Source organism: Zootermopsis nevadensis, unplaced genomic scaffold (assembly GCF_977971745.1).
Source record: "Zootermopsis nevadensis isolate Lab colony 2312 unplaced genomic scaffold, Znev_1.0 Znev_ptg000004l, whole genome shotgun sequence".
In the NCBI taxonomy this organism is placed as follows: domain Eukaryota; kingdom Metazoa; phylum Arthropoda; class Insecta; order Blattodea; family Termopsidae; genus Zootermopsis; species Zootermopsis nevadensis.
This window is the reverse complement of record NW_028259136.1, coordinates 1,000,690-1,023,756: the sequence shown is the minus strand read 5'-3', so window position 1 is coordinate 1,023,756 and position 23,067 is coordinate 1,000,690. Positions and strand designations below refer to the sequence as shown.

The 23,067-nt window shown below is 39.2% G+C and overlaps 3 protein-coding genes and 1 long non-coding RNA gene across 4 annotated transcripts in view; 2 read left to right on the top strand and 2 right to left on the bottom strand.

Moving 5' to 3' along the window:
- RpL35A (ribosomal protein L35A) overlaps positions 1-23,067 on the bottom strand; it is a 105,082-nt gene that overhangs the window by 8,767 nt on the left and 73,248 nt on the right. The window lies entirely within an intron of this gene.
- Positions 1,933-4,767, bottom strand: LOC147874810 (uncharacterized). Its single transcript, XR_015533635.1, has 2 exons — positions 4,539-4,767; positions 1,933-2,236 (listed from the first exon to the last, which is right to left on the bottom strand). It is a non-coding gene; the product is annotated as an uncharacterized LOC147874810 (long non-coding RNA).
- On the top strand, positions 3,202-14,822 carry LOC110837534 (glutamate receptor ionotropic, kainate 2). Its single transcript, XM_022079756.2, has 7 exons — positions 3,202-3,422; positions 3,892-3,992; positions 4,605-4,745; positions 6,277-6,530; positions 7,228-7,445; positions 8,177-8,445; positions 8,819-14,822. The coding sequence occupies exons 1-7, from the start codon at positions 3,321-3,323 to the stop codon at positions 9,087-9,089; spliced, it is 1,356 nt and encodes a 451-aa protein (XP_021935448.2). The 5' UTR covers positions 3,202-3,320; the 3' UTR covers positions 9,090-14,822.
- Positions 14,596-22,762, top strand: LOC110837540 (putative cytochrome P450 6a14). Its single transcript, XM_022079769.2, has 6 exons — positions 14,596-14,821; positions 18,290-18,623; positions 19,304-19,934; positions 21,226-21,444; positions 21,676-21,927; positions 22,033-22,762. The coding sequence occupies exons 2-6, from the start codon at positions 18,300-18,302 to the stop codon at positions 22,206-22,208; spliced, it is 1,602 nt and encodes a 533-aa protein (XP_021935461.1). The 5' UTR covers positions 14,596-14,821; positions 18,290-18,299; the 3' UTR covers positions 22,209-22,762.

The window sequence follows — 23,067 nt, the reverse complement described above, 5'->3', positions numbered from 1 at the left end:
TGCAATGCGAGTCTGACTGAAGCGTTAGTGGTTTTCCTCAGTACTTCAAGGCAGATGCTGGGAAATACGTTATAACAAGCCACAACCCACATAAATTCTTACTTCTCACCATTCATAATACATTTACTTGTCTGAAGTTTATTTAACAACATTCTCAGACTACAGCGTCGGATGATAAAATTATTAATAAACTATGAAGTGGAAGGGATATGGAAGGAGGCAGTCGTGGCCTAATTCACAGTACTATCCCGGTATTTGCGTTAAAGCAATACGGAACACCACGAAAAACCTCAGTCAGGATAGCCGGTCTACGGGCCGAGATTTGAACCCATGACCTCCGAAGTTAGCAGCTTAAACGCTAACAAGTCGATATCATTATTGAACATCTGCCAATCTCATTCGGCGCTAGATGCATAACTTCAGCAGTGTAAATAGCGTCGTTAAATAAAATACGAATCACACTTCGAATTATTCAAGGTAACGAGACCGTTTACCCAAAGCTTGCTGGCTAATTCTTTCAGAACAGCTGGTTACTTCAGTCGACAGCAAATTCAATACCCCTCCATTCTCAACCGTTTTAATGCAGCCATTTTGACAATACTCTGCGAACAGAACGAGCTGCCAAGTTCCTCTGAACCTCTAAACTACTTTTAAAATGTATAGGATAATCGACAATTATCCGAATTAAAAGCACTGTAAAAAAAATGGCCTACATTTATTTCCACGACTCCAGTTCAACTAAATCATATGACGGCCGAGAATCAGCGTATTCAGTAATGAAAACAATCATACCATGTATGTTCCTGTAATCAGCTTCGTGATGTAGCGTCTACAAAATCTGAAATCGCATCGATGATCACAGGGCATTATATTTATGTGGATTCTTATTTACCGTGAATTATTCTAATCATACTAATTCCCTTAATTTGGAAAGTCGATCACGGGCTGGCTCTCTATGCAGGTAAACCATCTGACTGAATTTTGTTTGCAATATCTGCGGGAAATCCAGGTGTAGCGTCCTGAACGAGGGAGAGGGAATGTGCAATAATGAAATTAACAACAGCTGAAATTAGCTTTATATGTTTCAATATTTACGAGCAATACGAAATGCATATAGGCCTAAATTTTTATGTGTAAAGCCTTGTCATAAGAGACCGCTAGGTGTAATAGTAAATGGGCATGCCTACAATATTAAAATATATCTAAAAATGAAGGTTGTGAAAATGTTAACTGATGTGTACTGGCTCGGAACAGAATACAGTAGAGGGCTTTGGTAATGACGGTAATTAATCTAGCGTATTCATAAAACTATGAACCAGTCAAAATGTCTCCGGCGGTGGTAAAAATGTCGATTGTAGATGGTAAACATCTACAAGAATACATAATGAAACACATTTTCAGCAATATCTATGGAAAACAGCTGATTATTGTGATTGTTTTGTTACGAATAATGTGAGAATGGAATAATATAAGAACGCCAATAGCTATGAGAAGGTAACACAATGACGTGGAACAGAACTGAAGGCAGGCAATTCGAATACAAAGCAAAGACTCAATATTTGTCTTGTCAAACACAAAGGCTACCGTGCATGTGGATTGCCTAATGACTTGCCTAGCTGCAGGTGTGTGTCAGATAAAACCTCATAATCGAATTGAATCACAATGGCGTAATTTTTATGTGAGTTCCCGTATGACAGTAAGAAGAAGCAGGATGTGGGTTGTTAATGTTTTGATATAGATTATTTGAGCGTAAGAGCACCTTATAAACGAAACATCCGGACTAAGAAGTACGTTTTGCTGTAAATAACCAATTCACTGGTTGGAAAGTACAAGTTATGTTTGTTTCTAGGTGTCAGCCGGTGTTTACTGAGATGTGTAACTTCCAAGTATTGTTCGCTGTAAGTACGTATTTAAAAGAATATTCTTCAAACATCAAGTGACCAGACGAGCTCATGTGTTTACTGGGGCTCAAACAAGTACAAAAATATTTACATGGTTCATTTCATAATCCAAACCAAAAACGATATTTGTTTTTTAATAACTGAAGCATCCGTGTACACGTCGGATATCATCTTCAAGAGAGCACTGGTCCCTTTTGCTTTCGTGCCTTCATCCACGTCACTATTAACTTGGCACTACGCTCTTAAAATGAGCAATGCTGTTCCTACCATGCGACTAAGCAAGTCTGTGGGTGAAACGCTCCTCACCAGCGTTTCCCAGTCTTTTTATGCCTCCTCTGCGAAAAATGAAAAAGATTAATATTAAGCCATTAGAGCATAAGAAACTTTCCATTTTGTGGTGAAATAATCAGACTCAATGTACGTATTACACCAATATAAATCTCAAATCATAATGTTATATTAAACACAACTGTGTTGTCTACTATTTAATCTCTGGTATGTTTATTTTACTTTCCTTATAATATTATTTATTTATTTATTTAATTGTTTTCTATATTTATCCATATTCATTAATGTTTCTTTGAATCATTTACTTCACAGACCGATGTAAACATCAAAGCATCACTTCAAACAATAAAGTTGATCCATTATATAAAAATATCTGGACACGACCTCCAAAAAACTACACTACGAAAAATTGTAAAAAATTGTAATTGAGTTTTAAATTTAATTTTACACCTGATGATGGTTTAATAAAACCGAAACATGTTGTAACTGTTCCAATTGTAAATCGATTATTCGATATGGAACACAGAATGATATTTTAATTATTTTAATTATCTTATTTTAAATACATTGTGATTTGACGGAATAACCAAATAATTTAATTTTAAGTAGGTTCATATTTAATACGCATAAGATTGCTAACGGCCTTGTTTCTAATAACTGAATACAGTCGTCAGATTTTAGGAGCGAAAGGTTAGACGTTTCGTGTGTAAAAGAAACATCTATGTATCTCTGATATTTATCCTACAAATGAATTATTCTTGACCTATAATTTTCTTTTGAAGGATACGAAAAACCTCACAACATGTGCGATTTTAGGTTCTCACGGCGACTAGCCTTCTTCAATGTTGCGCCTTATAGTCTGGTACATATCCATCATCATCGCCTGATGATGGAGGAAGTATGTTACTCTGAAACGTCGGGAAATATCTACCAGGGCGCAACATCCTAGAATACAGCTATTTTCTTAAAACAATATTATTTTCTTTTCAGGTTGTTGAACTAGTGTTATTTGTATGTTTCGCTGAGTCTAGTAACAGGGCTAAAGTATTTTACTTCCATGAAGACGGTTTAGCTAATGAGATTACTACAGAAAATGATTGGCAAGTGAAGTTAGTAAAAATAAACAAAGACATGCGTCAAGTGACATTTAATCTGCCATTGGGATTTCTGAAGAGACATGATGAATTCTACGGTCGCATGACAAATCGGACAATCATTGTCGCTACAGATAACGTAAGTGGGCCTGATGCACTTGTAATATTTGTACCTTATTCTTATATCTGATAAGAAAGACATGCTTTTGGTTATCACCATTTCCGTGGGTGTGCATATCTGTCCCTGAGTAATTCTTTAACCATCTGACAAATGCTCATAAAACTTTGTATGCCACTCCTCGTCAGCACCATCTAACTCAGTACCATAAATATTATAAACATGGCGGCACTTCCATATCTTATGTGGTTAAATAATATTAGTTTATTAGACAGATTATTTAATGCCTTTTACACAAAGTAAAGTAGCAGACACACAACTCGAAGGTTCAACTCTGCTAATTCCAAAGTCTGCCATTTGACGCTTTCCTTAGAAGTTCCATCCGCATTCTAGCCTCACAATGTATCTGCCACAAGATCTGTCTTAGATCGAATTAGTAGAATGTTTCTGATTTTCACGGCAACCTTACTTGTATCCATGCTGTTCTCAGTACGTACCCTATGTGGTGATTCGCACAAGCAACAACGAAACGAAACTGTCGGGGTACATCGGGGAGCTGTGGTTAATCCTCGAGCGAGTGTTGCAATTCAGGTGAGTATTTATAGAAAATTACAGGCTATAGATTTTTGGACTTTCACTTAAAAATGCTTTGCTAGACCTAAGTTGCCACCTACGCCTACGCGCAAAAACTTTATCTCCTACCCTTTTAAGCTAATAATATACCAAGGACTTTATTTCGGGTTATCTGCGGAGGTGAGATACCAACAAACAGGCTGCAGTGTTTTTACACATCTTCAAATCAACTATTCTGCCGACAAACATTTCAATCTCTTCATTAAATATTTGTATTTTAACTATGTTTTATCAGAAAAGAACTTTATGTTCATATCATTACAATTATTTCAAGAAAGGTTTGAACTCATATTACCACAAACCTCAATGTTCTTTGCTAAAGCTACAAACCTTCGCAGGGTATAAGTTATTTTTGATTTTAGAAACGTTTTTTTTAGTGAGGCGCTTTAAACGGTACTAAATTTTCTAGGCTACACTGCCCATTTTGACGTCTCGTTCCTAATCAGCAAACACTTTTGTTTCAACTTTCTATCACTCACTAGGATATAAGAAATCTTAACCCACACAAACTACATGTTTGGTCGCTGCTCTATTCTCCTTCCACGTCTGAACGTTGCCTCTCTCTTGCAGGACAGCAATAAGAAGGGCCGGGTTCTTGGAAGGTCAAGCCCTATTGAGATCGGGAGCTGCTGATGTGTTGCTTGCGCCGGCAGTAATTACTGGAAACAATATGGGCGAATTTGACTTCACTAGACCCGTAGCCTCTAGCTGGTAATGTAGAATGTCAATTTCACTGTTGGTTGTGTGTTGGTGTTGCCTAATATTTAGTTTTAATGCTTGTGACGTCATATTCGTACGCCTTAAGTAACTTACAGAATGTCCGGACATTTTTAACGGCGTATCCAAGCTTGTGTTTATACATAGAGTCACATTCCATGGACAAGAGGCCTACTATACTGGGGGTCATGAATACATTAGAGGTCTTTGCGGGTTCGAATATAACTCCGAACCTCTGGACATGTCTGCATATTTCTTGCTTTATTTCTCTTTCTCTGTCTGTAGTGTCTTCATTCTTTCTTTAATGTAAAATATTCTTACAATCCAACACCGTACACACTACAACAGATTAATTGCTTCTGTGTTTATAATTGTTCCGAAAACACCTTCATACATACAGGTGGACCAAGATTTTGTCACATAAAATAATCATTTTGTAAATACAGTTCTCATACAGTCCATGTCTCTTCGGCTGCAAGTCTGTTTCGATCACGTACGTAATCTCTCAGGCAGCAAAAAACTCTGTATTCTGTAACCTCAGTTTTTAAATAAAGATCTGATGTAACCAAATGAAGTGCTACAGAAGCATTACAAAAACCACCTTAAATATTTACTGATATGTAAAATGAGTCGGTAACACAACCGCAGACGTCCTTGACATTGAAGTGGAGGTTCTCGCACTATTAGTAAACAAATTCTTCTTGAATATATCGCAGCTTCAAATTTAATATCTGTAAATGTATTCTTGTAAACACCTGTAAACTAAGCCTATCAATACTTAACCTAGTTAACTTTATAATGGACACGCGATGTTTTCTTTGTGGTACTAATTGAATTATTAAATATTACGCAGACGAACTTCGGCTTCATACACGTAAATCACAGACATTTACAACAGAACTGGAAATTCTCTTTAGTCTAATTTCAGCAATTAAAACGATAGTTAGAAATAACATTATCGTGGTTTGAGTCCATGACCTCGCATTATTTTAACGTAGCCACTAAGTCTACATACCGTAGGCGTTTCATCAAATCTGTCATCGTGCTTGAAGAACTGCATTTCTAAACAACTCATCGCCCTGATAACGGAGGCAAAAAAGAAGAAGAAGTAAAGCCATCCCACTACGCGTCATATAGGCGAACAGGGGAGTGTGGGTATAGCTCCTACTTATTCTCAACCTTTGAACCAGATAGGGTGAGTCGTCGCGTCACGCCTCGACCGCGCTTTGCCCCCGGGGAAAAGACCCCATTACCCATTGTACACGAGGCAGGGTGATCCCCAGAGGACGCAAAGGTTAGAAGAAAATTATCTGGTTCTGTCGGGAATCGAACCCCAATCGTCAGCCTGTAGTCAGTCACTACACTGACTGAGCTACCCTGTACATTACAGAGGCAGGCAGTAAGCACCTCCAAAAATTCGGTAAACTTCTCTCAGTCTGCAAGGCGCAACATCCTGTAAGACTGACATCAGTTTTCTCACACCTTATAAAACCCATCAGCTGTAAGTTGTATTTCTCTCCTGGAGGTACGAATTGTACGTGAGGAAGCCCGAAAGCCAGGCGTCTCCAGAGTCTCACTTCACCGTGTGGAGTCCTAACCTATGGATGGCTACAGTAGCCACAGTGACGCTTCTGATTGTGACTATCAGAGTCACGTACAAGTTCGGTGCTTTCGAAGAAAACTCGTCCTTAAGTACGGACCCGCTTCATGGAGTCCTTAAGGAACAGGATCACTTTGGCATCTGCGTCCTGTCAGTGCTCGGAAGCATTGGATCAGAAGGTAAGAACTTAAATTTTACAAAATTTTAAAGAATTTTCTAAAAATACGTTCCAAATGTTGTCTGTCTCTCTGTGTTGACGCAGCTGTGCCAGTAAAACAGAGTTCTCCGCGTTATTAATATTTCTGACACTCACATCGGTTAGCGATATGAGTGCAGCATTCGAAACCATTTACGTTCATGATTACATAAACACATTACGTAGGCAACAATCATAAATCATCTAATATCGCCATAATCCTAATGTGCATGCAAATTACTAACAACTGTTACAAAAAGGTTAATTAAAGCCATAAACTAGAGAAGCCTGCATTAGCAAAAGAATCTCTGTATAGTTTAATGACAGTGCAGGTAGCATATTTGTAGAATGATTCAAAAGTACCTGTGAACTGTCAGAACACAGACATATGTTTCATACCACATACTTAAAATACGACGAAAAACGTTAGTTGCAGTGTTGTGTAGAGTAAACAACGATGTTTGTAAGCCAACTCTGCAGATATTGCTTACGGTTACGACACGGCATAACTGCTTGAAGAGAGCAGTAGTCAAAATCACAGTCACGTGCGCCACCTGGGGCCTGTATAAATAAAACAGCAGAAAGCACCGTCCATTACCACAGTGGCTGAATACCGAAAGTGACCACACTGACGTGATGGGCCCCGAGACGTCAGAAACGAACATGGGCGTGTGTTGCAGGGTTTCAGCTGAAGCCCAGCTCAGCCTCCGGTCGCCTGCTGATGGTGACCACGCTGTTGTTCAGCCTGTTGCTCTACAACTCTTACTCTGCGGTCCTGATGGCAAGTCTTGCCGTCACCAATCCAACTCTGCCCTTCATCAACCTGGAGGATGTAGCCAGGAAGGGCACTCATGCGCTCTGTGTCAGGAACCTCAGCTACGCTTACATGAGACTAAAGGTATGATATGGCAGATTCGCTGTCAACTTGGTTTAACGACTTGTTTTTAACTCGACAGGTTATATTGTGTCGAATGAGAGGATGACTTAATGACAAATTGTAATGGGTGGTGAAGGAAGTTACCATAGTCAGCATTTGCCTGCAGCGAAAGACGAGAAGTTTGAAAAACCTCAGTCAAGATAGACAGCATATAGACCGAAAATCTATCTAGACATTCGGAATATTAAATAGAAGTTTTAATCACTCACATGTGGCATGTGAAATCAGGTAGGAGGGCATAAGTCCTTAGAAACCTTTCAACCGGTTGATGAAGCCACACTCAACTTCCTGACTGTGTTGCAAAGTATGTCTTTTAAAATTCTCCACTTAAACAAGAATTCACATCTAACAAAACAACGGAGTACAATCGTTCATAAGTAGATAATCGCTTAGCTAGTGAAGAAATTCCCTGCCTTATGTGTAACTTAAAACTTCATTATCGTGTTACGAAAGCTCGCCATTGGACCATATCGAGCTGTTTGAATCCAGTTCACATTCTATGTCTTTAAGATTCATTTTAATAGCAATTTCTCATATTTTCCGGTATTCATCTGAAGAAACTGAGTGAAACCACGTAACGAGGTCTATCAGTCAGCCGGTGTCATGACTGACACTTGAACTAGATACCGTCCGAATGTCAGACGATAACCTGTTTGCTGATAATTCTGTAATTATCATAAGGTCTCTTGTAGGAGAAAGAGTCAAATGAAGAAGTTGCACCAAGATGGCGAGACGTGGTTAGCAGAAAACCGTGCGGAAATGTGGTTGACAACCGGGGCCTGGAGGCGGCGTTGTGCAAATGGCGCGTCGCGGTACTGGAGACGCCTTCCAACATGGGCGTCGTGACAGCGAATGCGTCGTTATCCTGTCAGATGAAACAAATTCGTGGCCAGTACTTCGCCGTGCCTGTGTCTCTGGAGCTGAGGGCTCGGTTCCCATATACCAGCTTAATTAACTCCTAGTACGTGTCCCAGCAACGTTATTTCTTGCATTCAGCTGTGCTCAGATGACTAGAGTGAATTTAAGATTTTCAAGCATAAAGATGGCTGTCTTCAGGGTTGTTGCGCCGTGTAGTGTGGTAGAAGTTTACCGATATTTCAGAGGTGCTTACTGCCTCCATCATCAGGGTGGTCATCAGAGGCAGGAATCACCTCTGAAGCGTCTGTCAAAATCCCCAAGATGACATGACGAAACATCCCAGATGACAGCCGTCTTCAAAGAATATGGTGTATGTGTTCAGAATGTTTTGATTGTGGAGTATGCCTACACATATCCAAAAGTGAAACAAACAAAACAATAGGGTTGATTAAGGAAGATTATCGCACGTGTTGCAGCATCCACCGCCTGCACACGAGCGGAATTCTGCACTACTTACGCACGAAATGGACCTCTAACACGCCCGCGGTTTCGGAAGAAGAATCGGTGCCCAGCACCACAGTCACACTACGCCACGTGCAGCTCATCCTGTCACTGTATGCTGCAAGCATTGCGTACAGTCTCCTGCTCTTGATGATCGAGAGAGCGTGGTTCAGAAGACACAACCAACACGTGCATCAGGCTACGGTTTCACGAAAATATGAGACATTACCAATCATGAAAACGTAATAACGGGCGGAAAAGTGTATCAAACATTCAGTCTCGACGTGTTTGGAATATTCCCATAGAAAGATGGCCGTCTTCTGGGTCGTTGTGCCGTGCAGTCTGTTAAAAGTCTACCGACGTTTCAGAGGAGCTTGCTGCCTCCATCATCTGGGCAAGCACCAGAGACAGCAAGCACCTCTGAACGTCGGTGAACGTCTAAAAGACTACACAGCACAACAAACTGGAAGATAGCCATCTTCATACTTGCTACCGTGAGAACCTGAAATCTCATTCCAAAAATAACTGAATATTTACGTCCTTTCTTTGCTTTCATTGATGGCAATTTCTCATCTGCATAAGTTATATAACGCAGAACACGAAAATGACTGACTGATGAACTGAAAAATGTCTACAAATAAGCAGTGGTGGCCTATTTTGACGTCATTTACTGGGCGACGAGAATCAAATCCGGGAACCTCCAGAATAACAAGAGAAATGCTAACTTCTCAAGGCGACATTCGATATTTACCTTCCGAAATGTATAATTTGCAAATTGAAGTTCCCTGAAAGAAATTCTAACCGATCTGAGTTCGAGAATATTTTCAAATGCTGACGATGCGTGGCGACATTCGCAGTGCCAGTAGTAAATAAACGTCCGGAAATAGGGACAACTTCGGCGAGAGAAAATGGCGCTGCAAATGAGTCTGAATGCTGTTACAGGGCGTACCATGTCACAGTCACGTACTGAGGTCAATAATATAATCAGAAGCAGGTGCGCCCCAATGCCATAGACTCTTCTAATCTCCACCGTGACACCAAGTCAAGGTCACCCTTGTTGCTAGGCCGCTGCCCACGCCAGTTTTGCAAAAACTGATCAGGTGCAAACATGGTGTATTCACGGACAGAACGCGTGTTCATGTACAAAGGCGCTATCTTCCCGACATTGTCCACACCATCTCGCTTCTTGTACGGTAAGATATGGCTAAGGTATACGGCCAGATTATGTGACAGTATTGGGTACTCATCAATCTGTATTTAATGACGCGGTGGGCCCATTTATTGTCAAATGCTTATAGACTCTTCACTTCAGGTCTTTTAACATTTTATACACATTTTTCATCTTCTCCATGGGTTCTAAATGTCCCGCAACTCATCTACTTGATTCTATCATCCTAACAATATTTTGTGTAGAGAAAAAATTAAGAAGCTTATCGTGGTTTGTAAAGAGTCTAAACCTATTTCACATAACAAATGTGGACGTAACCTGTGAAGTTTTCACTGTGGTGCAAATGTAAATTGTAATCTTCTGGTGTGTGATGTAATAAGTCGTATTCCTCTATGTCCTTCCATCCCGAAGAATGAACAGATGTTTCTCAAAGACGTTGAAAAAATGGCATCACAACTGAAATCATCAAATGTGAATACGTCTGTACCAAATATTACTTGCTTAGCTTCGATGTGTCATTAGTTAACATCAATACGACCAACATTAAAAGCAGTCTTCGCTTTTTATTACATGCCAGTTTTCAGTTTACACAAAACTGTCGATACCTTAAAATTTTTAATGTAGCATAAGGTATACCGCTGTAAATTAATTGTGGGCAGTCACTCATTACACTAGTGGTATTCACACTACAGAAATTATTACTGTTGCTATGTTCTGGATTCTACCGAACGGAATTTTTAGAGTGCAAAATCTTTACACGCAGGCCTAGGCAAACGTACGCACGCAATCACACACACACCATTACACGTTGGCTATATACACATCAAGGTGAACTGTACTCAAGTGTTTTATAGCAGATATGGAATATTATCAAAACGCGTACTAAAACTACGACAAATTCCTTCTGATAACACGTAATTAATCTTCTGAGCTTTCACTTTCTTGATATTTTGCGTCGTCGTTACGTGTAGGATGCATAAAGTGGTTAAAAGTAAACTGTATGCAGGTAAGAAATATGCACTAAGCTTTGTAAACGCCATCACAAATACAAAACTGAAGCAACAGTAATACGCGCATACAAAGAATGACCATGACACTGTTAGAGCTTGCTCAAGACAGCCTGAAAGGCAAATATAGGGCCTACATACACCAGCTCTTTAATGTACAGAAAGAACTCATTACATCTCGGCCAAGATCCTTCTTACATAAACACACATTAAGTTTCAGAAAGAGAACTGCAATCCAAGAGGCTTCAAACTAACATGAGCATGGACAAACAGATTAATACAGTTAGATAGACACAAGCGTGAGAAAAAATGTTCTTGAAGTAAGCTTGGAGAATTTAAAGGAATATATTCCTCAAAAGCTCGGAATGATCTTGAGGTGACGTTGACCTATCCATGACCTCAAACCGACATGAATATGGTAATTCAGTTTTCTACAGATATGCAGTAATATGTGTTTGGAAAACTGACTGCCGAATGACCTTGAGAATTTGAAAGTCCTCTATTCCGTAAACCCTCGGACTGATATCATCGTGACCTTGATCTGACACTGACCTCTATGTGACCTCAAACTTACGTGGGTATTGACACTCAGATTTCTGCTGATCGGAAGAAATAAACGTTTGAAAAAATTACCTTCGAATGACCTTGAGAAATTTAAAAGCCTCTACTCGGAAAACCCACGACTAATATTGTCCTAAGTATGACATAACGCTGACATGTGCGTGACCTCAAACGGGCATTAATATGGTCACTCACATACCAGCAGATTGCCAGATTATATGCGTTTGAAAAAAAGACTTTCCATTGAACTTGAAAATTTAAAAGGCCTCAATTAGGAAAACCCAAGGACTGATATTGTGGAGATTGTGATATGACGATGACCTGTTTGTGACCTCAAACTGACATGAGTATTGTCTTTCAGGTTCCTATATATCGGCAGAAGAAAGCGTTTGAAAAAATGAATGCCGAACGACCTTGAAATTTTCAAAGAATTCTATTCGCTACACCCACGGACTGATATTGTCGTGACGTTGACATGACACTGACCTGTCTGTGACCTCAAACAGACATGAGTATTATGACTCAGATTCCTACTGATCGACAGAAATATGCGTTTGAAAAAATGACCTTATAATAACATCGAAAATTTTAAGCCCTCTATTCGGAATACCCCGGTACATATATTGCTGTGACTGTTACATTACCTTTACTTGTCTGCGACCCAAAAGATACGTATCTTCACTACGATACATAAGTTTCAGTAGAAATAATTGAGAAAACTTCTTAAAATGACCTTGGAATTTTTAAATGACTTCATTCTGCGAAACCTAGGGTTGATATAGTCGTGACCATTAATGACATTGACAGATACGTGAACATAACATACTATTCCTTTAATAAGAAAAGCTGAAACGATCCAAACCTGACAACACAAAGCAACGATACGGTCCCAAACTTAATACAGTTGTCTCTTTAGTTTTATCACTGTACTCCGATATGGCCGAACTGTACAGTGCCAGCCATTTCGCATATTCAGTTACACGAAAATCGGGCAAACAATGGTCGCCGTGCGGCTGTTTCACCGCTCGTGCGCGCACACAGGTAGGGTTCTTCGTGTTCTATTGCCACCGCCAGCCGCTGTGCGGCCACCGCACCACATCGAAAATGAAGCACGTTGCGGCAGAAAAACCGCAGCGGTAAAACTACCGCAAGTGCGCTCGCTACCTAGTGGAACAGCGCGTTCCATCAATGCGGCAGAAAAACCGCTGCGGCCCAAACCGCTCGTGCGCGCATGGTCTAAATGTTCAATGTGCCTTAGTATGGATTACATTTGGTGGTAGCGTGGAAGTGCAGTTCCCCACCTGTGCGACCTTCACAATAATTCTCACGAGTGGTATGCTTATTCTTATTGCAATTATAACAACTCTTGTTTACTCGACGATAACTTATTAGACCGGACGATTTTGTTCGGCAATTCCTAACACTAAATAAGGAAGGCCCGCGAAAAGTTTACGAGTACGTGATCGAGAGAGGGGCAGAATTTGCAACCTACCAACCAGATGAAAGTATTAAGTGGGATTTGAGTTGTTCACGGCGGTGAGTACAAATACGGCTGTCTTCTGGGTTGTAGCGTCTTGTAGTTCTTCCGCTTCTACCTGACCACACAGCGCTACAACCCAGAAGACAGCTATCTCAAGATACAAATATTGTATGTTTCTTTTCTAAAACCATAAATATCAGAACAAAAGGTTTTCTTGATTTTACAGTGGAATGAAACTTGGTCCTTCACTCGAAGGAAGATGAAGAATAAAGGCGTTTTACAGCAAAATTCTAAGGAGTCTGTCAATTTTATCTTATGATATTTTACGTGAAGAAATAAACTGTGTTTGAACAAACACGCACATGAGTGATCGTTGGTAAAGGATGGCTGAAAGGTATCGATTCCCTGAATTCTAATAGCGCAAATGCTACTTCGCTGTTACAGCCTCGTATCTTATGTAGTGTTTTGCAAAAGCATTCGCTACTTAAAATATTACATCCTCAAGGAAAACCTGTGTACCAAATTCTGCACTGTAATCTGAATATTATTCAAGTATCTAGCTTATAACCCCCTCTCCCCACCTCTAATATTTTCAAACTATGGCACACCAAGCTGAGGTTCTGTATCCTTGGCCTTCCATTGGTCGTCTCTTGTTTTGATGTTGCGATGTTCTAAGTGACTCATTGCTTGGTTTACTTATTTATTTATTCTATGAAGTGCTTGTCTTAGCTGTTAGCACGGAGACTGGTCTAGAAGCAGCTGCAGAGAAAACTAAGTGTTGTGTTTATTTGTCATTAGAATACGTACACTACAACATCATAATACTAAAACAGCTAATAAACCTATCCAAAATCTGGCAAAGTTCGAATGATTGACTCGGCCGAGACATTCCGTGTTCCAGTATCAGATTTAATAGAAATTCAATCAGTAATTTGTAAAAGAAACAAGTGGGTGGACGGACAGACACGACCTCCCAATCATGAGTTATTTTAGACACTTTGTGCAACGAAGTAGACCAACTTGTTTTAAGATCTATCTAGATTACGTCTACTAACAATATTCATGGACAAAATTAAATACGAGGATAGTTGGCTTCCGGGTTATTGCGTATTGGTAATTTACCAACGTTTCAGAAGTGTTTTATGCCTCCGTACCTGAAAAGTCGATTAATTTTTATCAGACTACAAGGCACAACAACCCAGAAGCCAGCCATCTTCAACGTCGCCGCCGTGAGAACCATAAATCTCACATAGTTGAAAAGCCCGTAGTGAAACACACCTATTCCCAGCACTGGTAGTGTTTTAGAGACAAGAGGACAGTGTTGGAAACTCCTCCCCGCTGTAATGCGTATAGTCCGATAATGTGGCCAAATTGTAGAGATAAGGCTCCTGACAGAGATAAGCCAGCCGTACTACAACCGCTGGGTTCGAGTGATTGTCTATCGCGCGCAAGTTGCCCAATGCCGTGATGACTTTGCTTTCTCGACGGAGAGCGGTACACAAGCCTATATATTGTGTGCGTTCAGCGTTAAACATTCAGTCTCAATTAAGGAGCGTCAAGAGCGAAGATGCGCTAGTTTCGTGAATCTGCGATCGAATGTGGACACATCGAATGACATCTCATCAAACTGGCAATAAATTCCGTTTCATAACTTCGGTGCATCTCAGACTCTCACCACTTATTCATTATCAAGTGATTCACACATGCACATGCTACACGCGAAGTCGTAAGGGATAAATACAACCAGTAGATCCACAAACAGGTATGACATCCATACTATCACGATAAAGTAATATTGTGTTTTTCAATAAGCATTTTGGATGACGTTAAATTTGTTGATTATGATCAAGTTGGTTGTGACGCTGTGTAGTCTTGTAGGTGGTTACCAACGTTTCGGAAAAATGCTGGTAACCACCTACAAGGGTAAGTGGTATCACAGCCCAGAAAACAAACAATCGACTTCTTCACCTCAGATCTTAGATGGTAATTGTAAAGACATTTTCTGAAATGTAATATACGCAATATAGGTAAGATTTATGATTTTCGCGTCGGCGAGCATGGCTGGCAGTCTTTTGGGTTGAACGCCGTGCAGTATGGCGGAAATTTTACATCATTTAAAAGGTATTTACTGTCTCCAACATTAGATGATGATGATGATGTAGCCAGCAGGTACCTCTGAAACTTTGGTAAACTTCTACCGGACTACACGACGCTACAAACCAGAAGACAACCATCTTAATATACACGACGTTTTGGCAGTTGCATCCCTTCCCATCTTCAGATGACTGGCTGTCAGAAAACTTACAACTTATTTTAAAGGTGTTCTGAAACAGTTTAAAATAGTTTTTTTTAAACGGATGTGCCATTCAAATTCTTTTACACATGCGGGAGAATATATGAGATAATGTTCAGCAGGATTTTGAATTTCACTCGCCTTTACTGCTGCTCTATTGTTAAGTTGTTGCCACGAAATGTTTCATATTGTTTTATATTTATTACATATCGCGCTTTTCTGAATAAATATTTTAATTTTATTTTTCTTGTCTGCCCAATCCACCATTCATTACTCGGTGCTAAATGTTTATCTTCTAAATTATCTAAAAAAACTGCCAAGCATTATTATAAATAAAAACAATTACGAAGCACGAAGAATATGAACAAAGTTTATATAACAACACATACATAGTACAATAAAAAACGTAAATAACCAGGAAACTCAATATCACCTATTGTTAGGACAGTGAAATCTAGGGGTCTACTACGGAGTGGGGAGGTGACAAGTTTGGGACAAACGAGGTATGCATACAGAATTTTGTTCAGAGGCCTCATCAGAAACGTCCACTTGGAGAAGAATGTAAGAAAATTTAATTAAGGCGAATCCTTAATTCTAAGGATGAAAGATGGCTCAGAATCGTTCCAAACATCGTTCTCCTGCCACTGTTACAAGCTACAATATTCGAATATTCTTCATAATTCGTAATCACCTAATCAGAACATAAGAAGTAATGCTCGATCGATTATCTCTCATAAAGTGTTTCTACTGTACTTAAGGGGCAAAATGTTAACAAGTATCAGACATGTGTTTAATTAGTGAGTTGTCCGGCGACTGTGTTAACTTCAGATAGCTACTATACGTCGTTGAATTTTGAAGGAATGTAGCTATTTGCAGTGAATCAGAGGGGGATTTGGATGAAACCTTCCATATTTTATTGAAAAAATATAACTGCATATCCGCCAACAATAACTGAAGGATACCACTGTTACACCCGAAGTTCATACCGGCTGCTTCTCGAACAGCCTGTTCGGTAAACGAAGTTCTCGGCGCCAAGTAATGAACGACCATTACTCGTAACACACATGTGCACTTCCTCCCGCCATATAGCATGACGTCACCCGTAAAGCATGCATTGCAACTATATATGAATAATGAATAAGGAAACCTGTTTGTGAGAACCTTGAACGGGCTTGCAAACACATGAAGGCATAGAAATGCTCATCAGCCACCACACGCCACAACAAACGATGACAGATTTCTAAGTAACGCAACGTCCCTGCCCCTGCGCGGAACGTAGCAAGCCCCACATCGAGGTGTAAGAGTTGTTGTCGGTTCATTTTAACTCGAAGGGTGGAATGGCAAGTATGCAACGGTCAGATTGCATTTCAGCAGACTAGCGGCGGAAAGACTCAAGTATTTCACTGACAAAACAGCACTGATTGCGAACTGGAGGGAACATCGCACCTCTCTACTCGTGTCGCAGTCGAGTGATCAGCAGTCCTATTCTGAATCTCATGGGTTCGATTCTCGGTCCATAGATTGGCTGTCGTGATCAAAGTTTCCGTGATTTTCCTTTGTTCCTTTAAGAAAATGCTATAACATCACCTGAAACTTGGCCACCATCGTCTCTTTTTAGACCCATTCCAAAAATAAACATTTTACACAGTCCTAACCATCGACGGTACACAAACTGAACAGTTGATAAAGTGTCGATAAACATCCAAAGAATCAATCCAACTCCTGCATCCGGAAGTTTTCACACATTTTCCAAACAAACTTGTGTCCCACATCTCGCTACTTTGTCGTGTTACCGATCCTATTTCATGTGAAATGTTCAAAAGTGTGCGAGATTGTAATACAAATTAAAAATACCGGTGTAGAACCACACGTCCATATCAGAAAGGAGTGCCCTTTTTAAAAATTGGCCATCATTGTCCCATGAACCCCTGGTCCTATCCGCCCAGCCAGCGCAGTCTGAACCTGCCTGCACGTTGCCTAGGAAACGCGGACAGTAACAAGAAGTTTCAAGGACCAGCAGCTCGTTTCACTTCAACCACAAGCGAGCTGAAGAACCCTTGACAATGGCATTCATTATGCGATGGATATGAATCAACAGGCAGGCGACCAAACAGTCTCTACTGCAATTGTTTATCTGCAATTTGTGGTCAGATTTCTGCTGCTGACGCACAATCAACAAACCAGAAAATGATGTGTGGTCCAAACTTCACTCTGCAAGCATTTGGCCACAAACCGATCGCTTCCTTTTTTTATGGAAGATTTGTCAGAAGTTCGGCAGTGTTCGAGGGCCGAGGGCGGACGGACACGCAAGTCCTTGTTATCTGACTTTTGGCGGCTGGTACAAGAAGTACGGAGAGAGGCCGTCTTTACCTTTGCGACATTCATAATGAAGATACATGTTTGCTGTTACTTCATATTTTCACCAGGAATACCATAACATACGGTTACCTGGATAAAAAATGACTATAAAAGCATAAATTCATTATTTCTTAGGGATCTCGCTTATTACTGCGAGACACATGTAAGAAGTCGTATCGCAAATAATAAGAATGCAGTTTCTGTTGCAATGGGTTGAGATTATGTCCTCTCTGAAAATGGGCAGCATCTCCCATAATACACGAGTAAATGCGGATCAGTAATGGAATTATACAGAAGGTGAAAATTTGTCCCACTGCCACTACCACAAATCCCATGTGGAATGACCTGGGATCGAACGAGGGCCTCCGCGGTGAAAAGCGACTAACGCCTCGTCGTTTATATTGCTTTCAAACCAATCACACACAAGCCAAACTGTTGTTTAAAAACAGCAAGAGTGCAAAACTGAGCAGGTCTTTAGAGTGGAAATTTTGTTTCCATAATCCTACTTTGTCACTGACATCTTTTGTACCGTACAGACAACATTCAGCTCAAACCTTGAACTCGTGTTTCCATTTACAGGAAACGAACCATGCTTGGTATGATATTTGAGTCAGTATTCTTCAGCTGGCTGTCTATTGCCACGCTTCTCACTTATTTCATCTACTGGTATTCCACATCTACCTTCAACTACTGGAAGGAGAAAGGCATACCTTACCTCAAACCAACACCTGGGTTTGGCAACACAAGACGGATGTTCTTCAAGACTTCATTTGCTGAGCAGTTTAAGATATTCTATGACAAATTTGATGGCGAACGATTCTGTGGAGTGTTTCAGTTCCGATCGCCAATCCTTGTGGTCCGAGACCCAGACATTATCAAACTTGTAATGGTAAAGGATTTCCCATACTTTCAGGTAATACTAAATTTAATATTATATTCCTAACTCTTTCCATGTTGGTTTTTATTTAAAAGGACCTCTGTCAGCTATAATATACATTATAATTCATAGCACTGCCTGCCTCTGCCCCAAAATAATAAACTGAACAAACATCACTTCTAAGCATGTTTGCCAAGACCAACAAAATATTCTTAGAATTCCTTGAGTACAGAAAGGGAGGCCAAAGCCCACCTCGGGCGGTAGCACTGAGGAAGAAGAAGAAAAGAATACATGATAGACACCAAAATGTTGTAATTTTATTGAAATATATATGTTGGACAAAGTCCAAAATACCACTTTTACAGATTATGACACACCATTGTCAGAATCCTCCTGACTTCAACCACTTTGTCTTCCCCACCCCATAATTTAGGAAAATCTAATAAACTAAACTTAGAAAACATAACTATTTACATTTGATTATCGCAATCAGATATATTAATAGTTTCAATATTCCTGCATCCACTTTGTCATCCAGACTTAATGATTGTATAATAGAAGTTGTTTCCAGCATCAAAATATCTGAAACTTTAAAATGAAAAATATATCAACATTTTCAATTATCAGCAAAGCTAAAATATAACATTATGAATAATTACAACTTTGTAAAGAATTGTCACTAATCCCATAATAAATAAAGATACTTTCTGTTTCAGGACCGCCGAGTTTCATTCAACGAAAAGAAGGAGCCCCTAAGTGCCCACCTCTTGAATATGAGAGGCAACCAGTGGCGCAGACTTCGTGCAAAACTTACGCCAACATTCACTTCTGGAAAAATGAAAATGATGTTCAGCTTGATGAATGAATGCGCAGAGGAACTCACAACCTTTCTAGAAGTACATGCTTCAAGAAATGAAGACTTAGAAGTAAAGGAAGTCATGGCAAAATTTACGACGGATATTATCGGCAGCTGTGTCTTTGGTCTAAAATGTAATTCATTGAAGGACCCAGACTCTGAATTTAGAAGCATGGGACGTAAAGTTGTAGAGCCTTCTTTAAATAATGTCGTAAGGCGGCTGCTTAGTTTACTGGTGCCTATACTTGGTATCAGAGTTCTACCTTGGGAAGTCACTCAGTTCTTCATATCAGCTGTCAGGGAGACAATAAAGTACCGGGAGCAGCACAACATAGTACGTAATGACTTCATGCAGCAACTTATTCAACTGAAGAACCAAGAACAGGTTCGAGATGATGAAATACTTGACAAGGGAAACCTCAAAAAGGAATTTTCTACAAATGGCATATCCTTGCCAACAAAAAATGGGGAGAATGTGGCAGAAAATATAGGTTATTACACTTTTATCACTGTCTATGGCAGTCTTCTAGGTTGTAGGATTTGAGGTTTTCACAGTGGTGGGTCTGAAGATTGCTGGCTTCTAGGTTGTAATGCCATGCAGCCATACGCGGGTACCAAGCTTTCAAAGTAACACACTGCTTCCATCTGCAGTACCACTGAATAAGAGATTACATCAGACCTAGAGCAATTAAAAATGAAGTGGTGAAGAAATGAACCTCACACAAATGCAGAAATTTTAACACTTGTCACAGACCCTGTGAATTCTGAAGTTTACAGGCGTTACAGTCAACAGACTTAAATTATACATATGTTCTGTCCATCATAAGATTACACTAACTGCAGAAACAAATTATATTTTCACTATTAGGCTGATTCTACTAATAAATTTTAAGTGCAAAGAAATTTATCTCCATCATATCCAGATGTTGGTGGTTTGGGAGCAACATGAGCAGGAATGGGTGAATCTGGTTTTATGAAATCAGTGATTATTTGCAATTTTACGTTTCTTATAAAAATATTTCAATATTTCTCTAAATGCTACCACAAATTCATTAAGTCCTCCTTCAAATTTAAAACTTCTCTCCATTATGGGATGCTGTCCAAGGACAATATAAACAATAAAATATAAGAAATCAATATGTACAACTTAACACAGTACCAGCATAAGTCAGACTAAGAATCCTGGTTACATGTGCAGCTTGGTGGGGGTGAAAGATGCAGGAGGAAGAAATTTTGGGATGACAGTTGAGCTGAAAATTTACACTGTTACGTTGAATAAAAAAAACCACATGCAAAAGCTAAACCTCCCTTAGCTTTTGAAACAAGTGGTATTTTTGTATGCTACTACAGCAAGTTTGATAAATAGTGTTTAACTGAATTTTCTGCATTTTAGTTGTTCACATATAATCAAATCTGTGTTGTATAAATCCATGTTGGAGAAGAGTCTGCTGTGTACATAAAATTGCAGTTAAGTGACTATTTAGAACACTGGTATGTCAATATGATTGAAGTCCAATGAATCCTCAAAAGAAATAACTTATTATGCTGTAGGTTGGATTTAAATCCATCAGGATGGGATCTAGTGGCAAGCTTTCTTGTTGCAGTGGTAAACCCATAACCTCATTAAATCAGTATTTTTGAAACTTAGTGTTTGTTTCAAGGCCCACCTCTGACCTGATTAATAACATTTTCTCGGCATTAAATTGCTGGGAAGTCGGGTTTGGAAAACATATACTATTGTGATCACACAAAAGTTGATCACTCTGAACTATTGTGTTCCAGTTTTTACTGACAGCAGACTGGCATCTCAAGCATTCATATTTTTCTTGGCTGGGTTTGAAACATCATGCACCACACTGAGCTTCTGTTTGTATGAGCTAGCTGTGAACCCAGATATTCAAACCAAACTCAGGGAAGAGGTAGATGTCACACTTCAGAAGTTTGGAGGGATCACATATGATGCTGTTCACAGCATGAGATACCTCAGTAAAGTGATAGATGGTAAGATAATTTGCTGTCTCTTGTATATTTTATGAAGCACAAAAAAAACCCATAATATATTAATGATTACATGTATATAATTAGGAAAGCAGTGATCGTGTCCCTCTGTAAGTCCCATGTTTTGAGGTTAAGTATTCATTTCACTGGTAAATAACATTCTAAGCTCTTTTTATTTATTTTTTTACAGTAAATGAGGAGTTGTTAATTTTACTTATGTGTTCATTACACCAGAGACTCTACGCAAGCATCCTCCTGCAGCAAATATAACCCGTGTCGTGACTCAGCCATACACCATACCAGAAACTTCTGCAGAACTCGAAAAGGGCATCAGAGTTGTCATACCAGTATATGCCATACATCATGACCCACGTTACTACCCAGAACCTGATCGGTTTGATCCAGAACGCTTCTGTGAGGAAGCAAAGTCTTTAAGACCTCATTTCACATATTTGCCCTTTGGAGAAGGACCAAGGAATTGCATTGGTAAGCCACATTTATAGAATTTAAGTTATGTAGGTTAAGATGCATGTTTCTCATTTTCTTCATTTACAAACATTTTAATCATTGTTTATGTATGATCCACTACAGGGATGCGTTTTGGATTGCTGCAGACAAAAGTAGGCGTTTCTGTTCTTCTATCAAATTATGAGTTTAGTGTGTGTGAGAAGACAAAACAGCCTCTGGATCTGGACCCAAAGTCTTTCATCACATCAGCAAAAGGTGGCATATGGCTGAAGATAAGCAGACGTTCATCACAAAAATAAAGCATTATCACAGCTGATGACAACTATTGGTATAAAACATTTTCCGGAATGTATTAGGAACAAAGTTGCTGTTCATACTAAAACAGATTCAATATTGACATTTAACATGAATATAATACAAATGAATTTTATCCCTCATGACAGGGTAAGAACAGCACATAAATATGAGGTTCCTGCATTAAAAAGAGCTTTCTACTTCATAGAATTTCGAGCTTTGAGTATTTAGTATGAGACTAGTTACACCTAAACTCCAGTCTGTGAACCATTATTAGCTATGTGGCACATGACAGAAAATAAAATGGATTTTAGCAATATTATGCACAATCTGTTTTATTTTTTATTTGTTTCAACTTTCTCTATGCTGATCTTTCTATACCTGCTTATTTAATTATACATCTAATATCAAAATTACTGAATCTTAACAACATAGTTGGCTTAGAAATTGGTAAAGCATGACACCAACAGAAGTTGTTAAATATTTTTCTGAAATGTTTGCACCTAACTTACAATGTTAGCATTATTATTTTCTGACAATAAAACAATTTGTGTTACAATTTTAGCTAACTTCGTTATACTAATGTAATGACTCCTAAATTAACTCTCAAAAAGTATGAGAATAACTGTACTAGGCACACATAATTTAATATAAAAACATTACCTGAGTGTTTAAATAAATGTTTGCTAAGGATATTGGAAAAAGTTAAAGAATGTTACTCAGGATTCCTTTTATGCTTAATATGAATGTAAAAATTAATGACCTTCCATGTGTTTCGTACAACCCATATACATTCTTTGTCATCCTGTATGATGAAAAACGGTTGCCTGATATCAGAAAACACATTAACAGTATTTGGTAGTA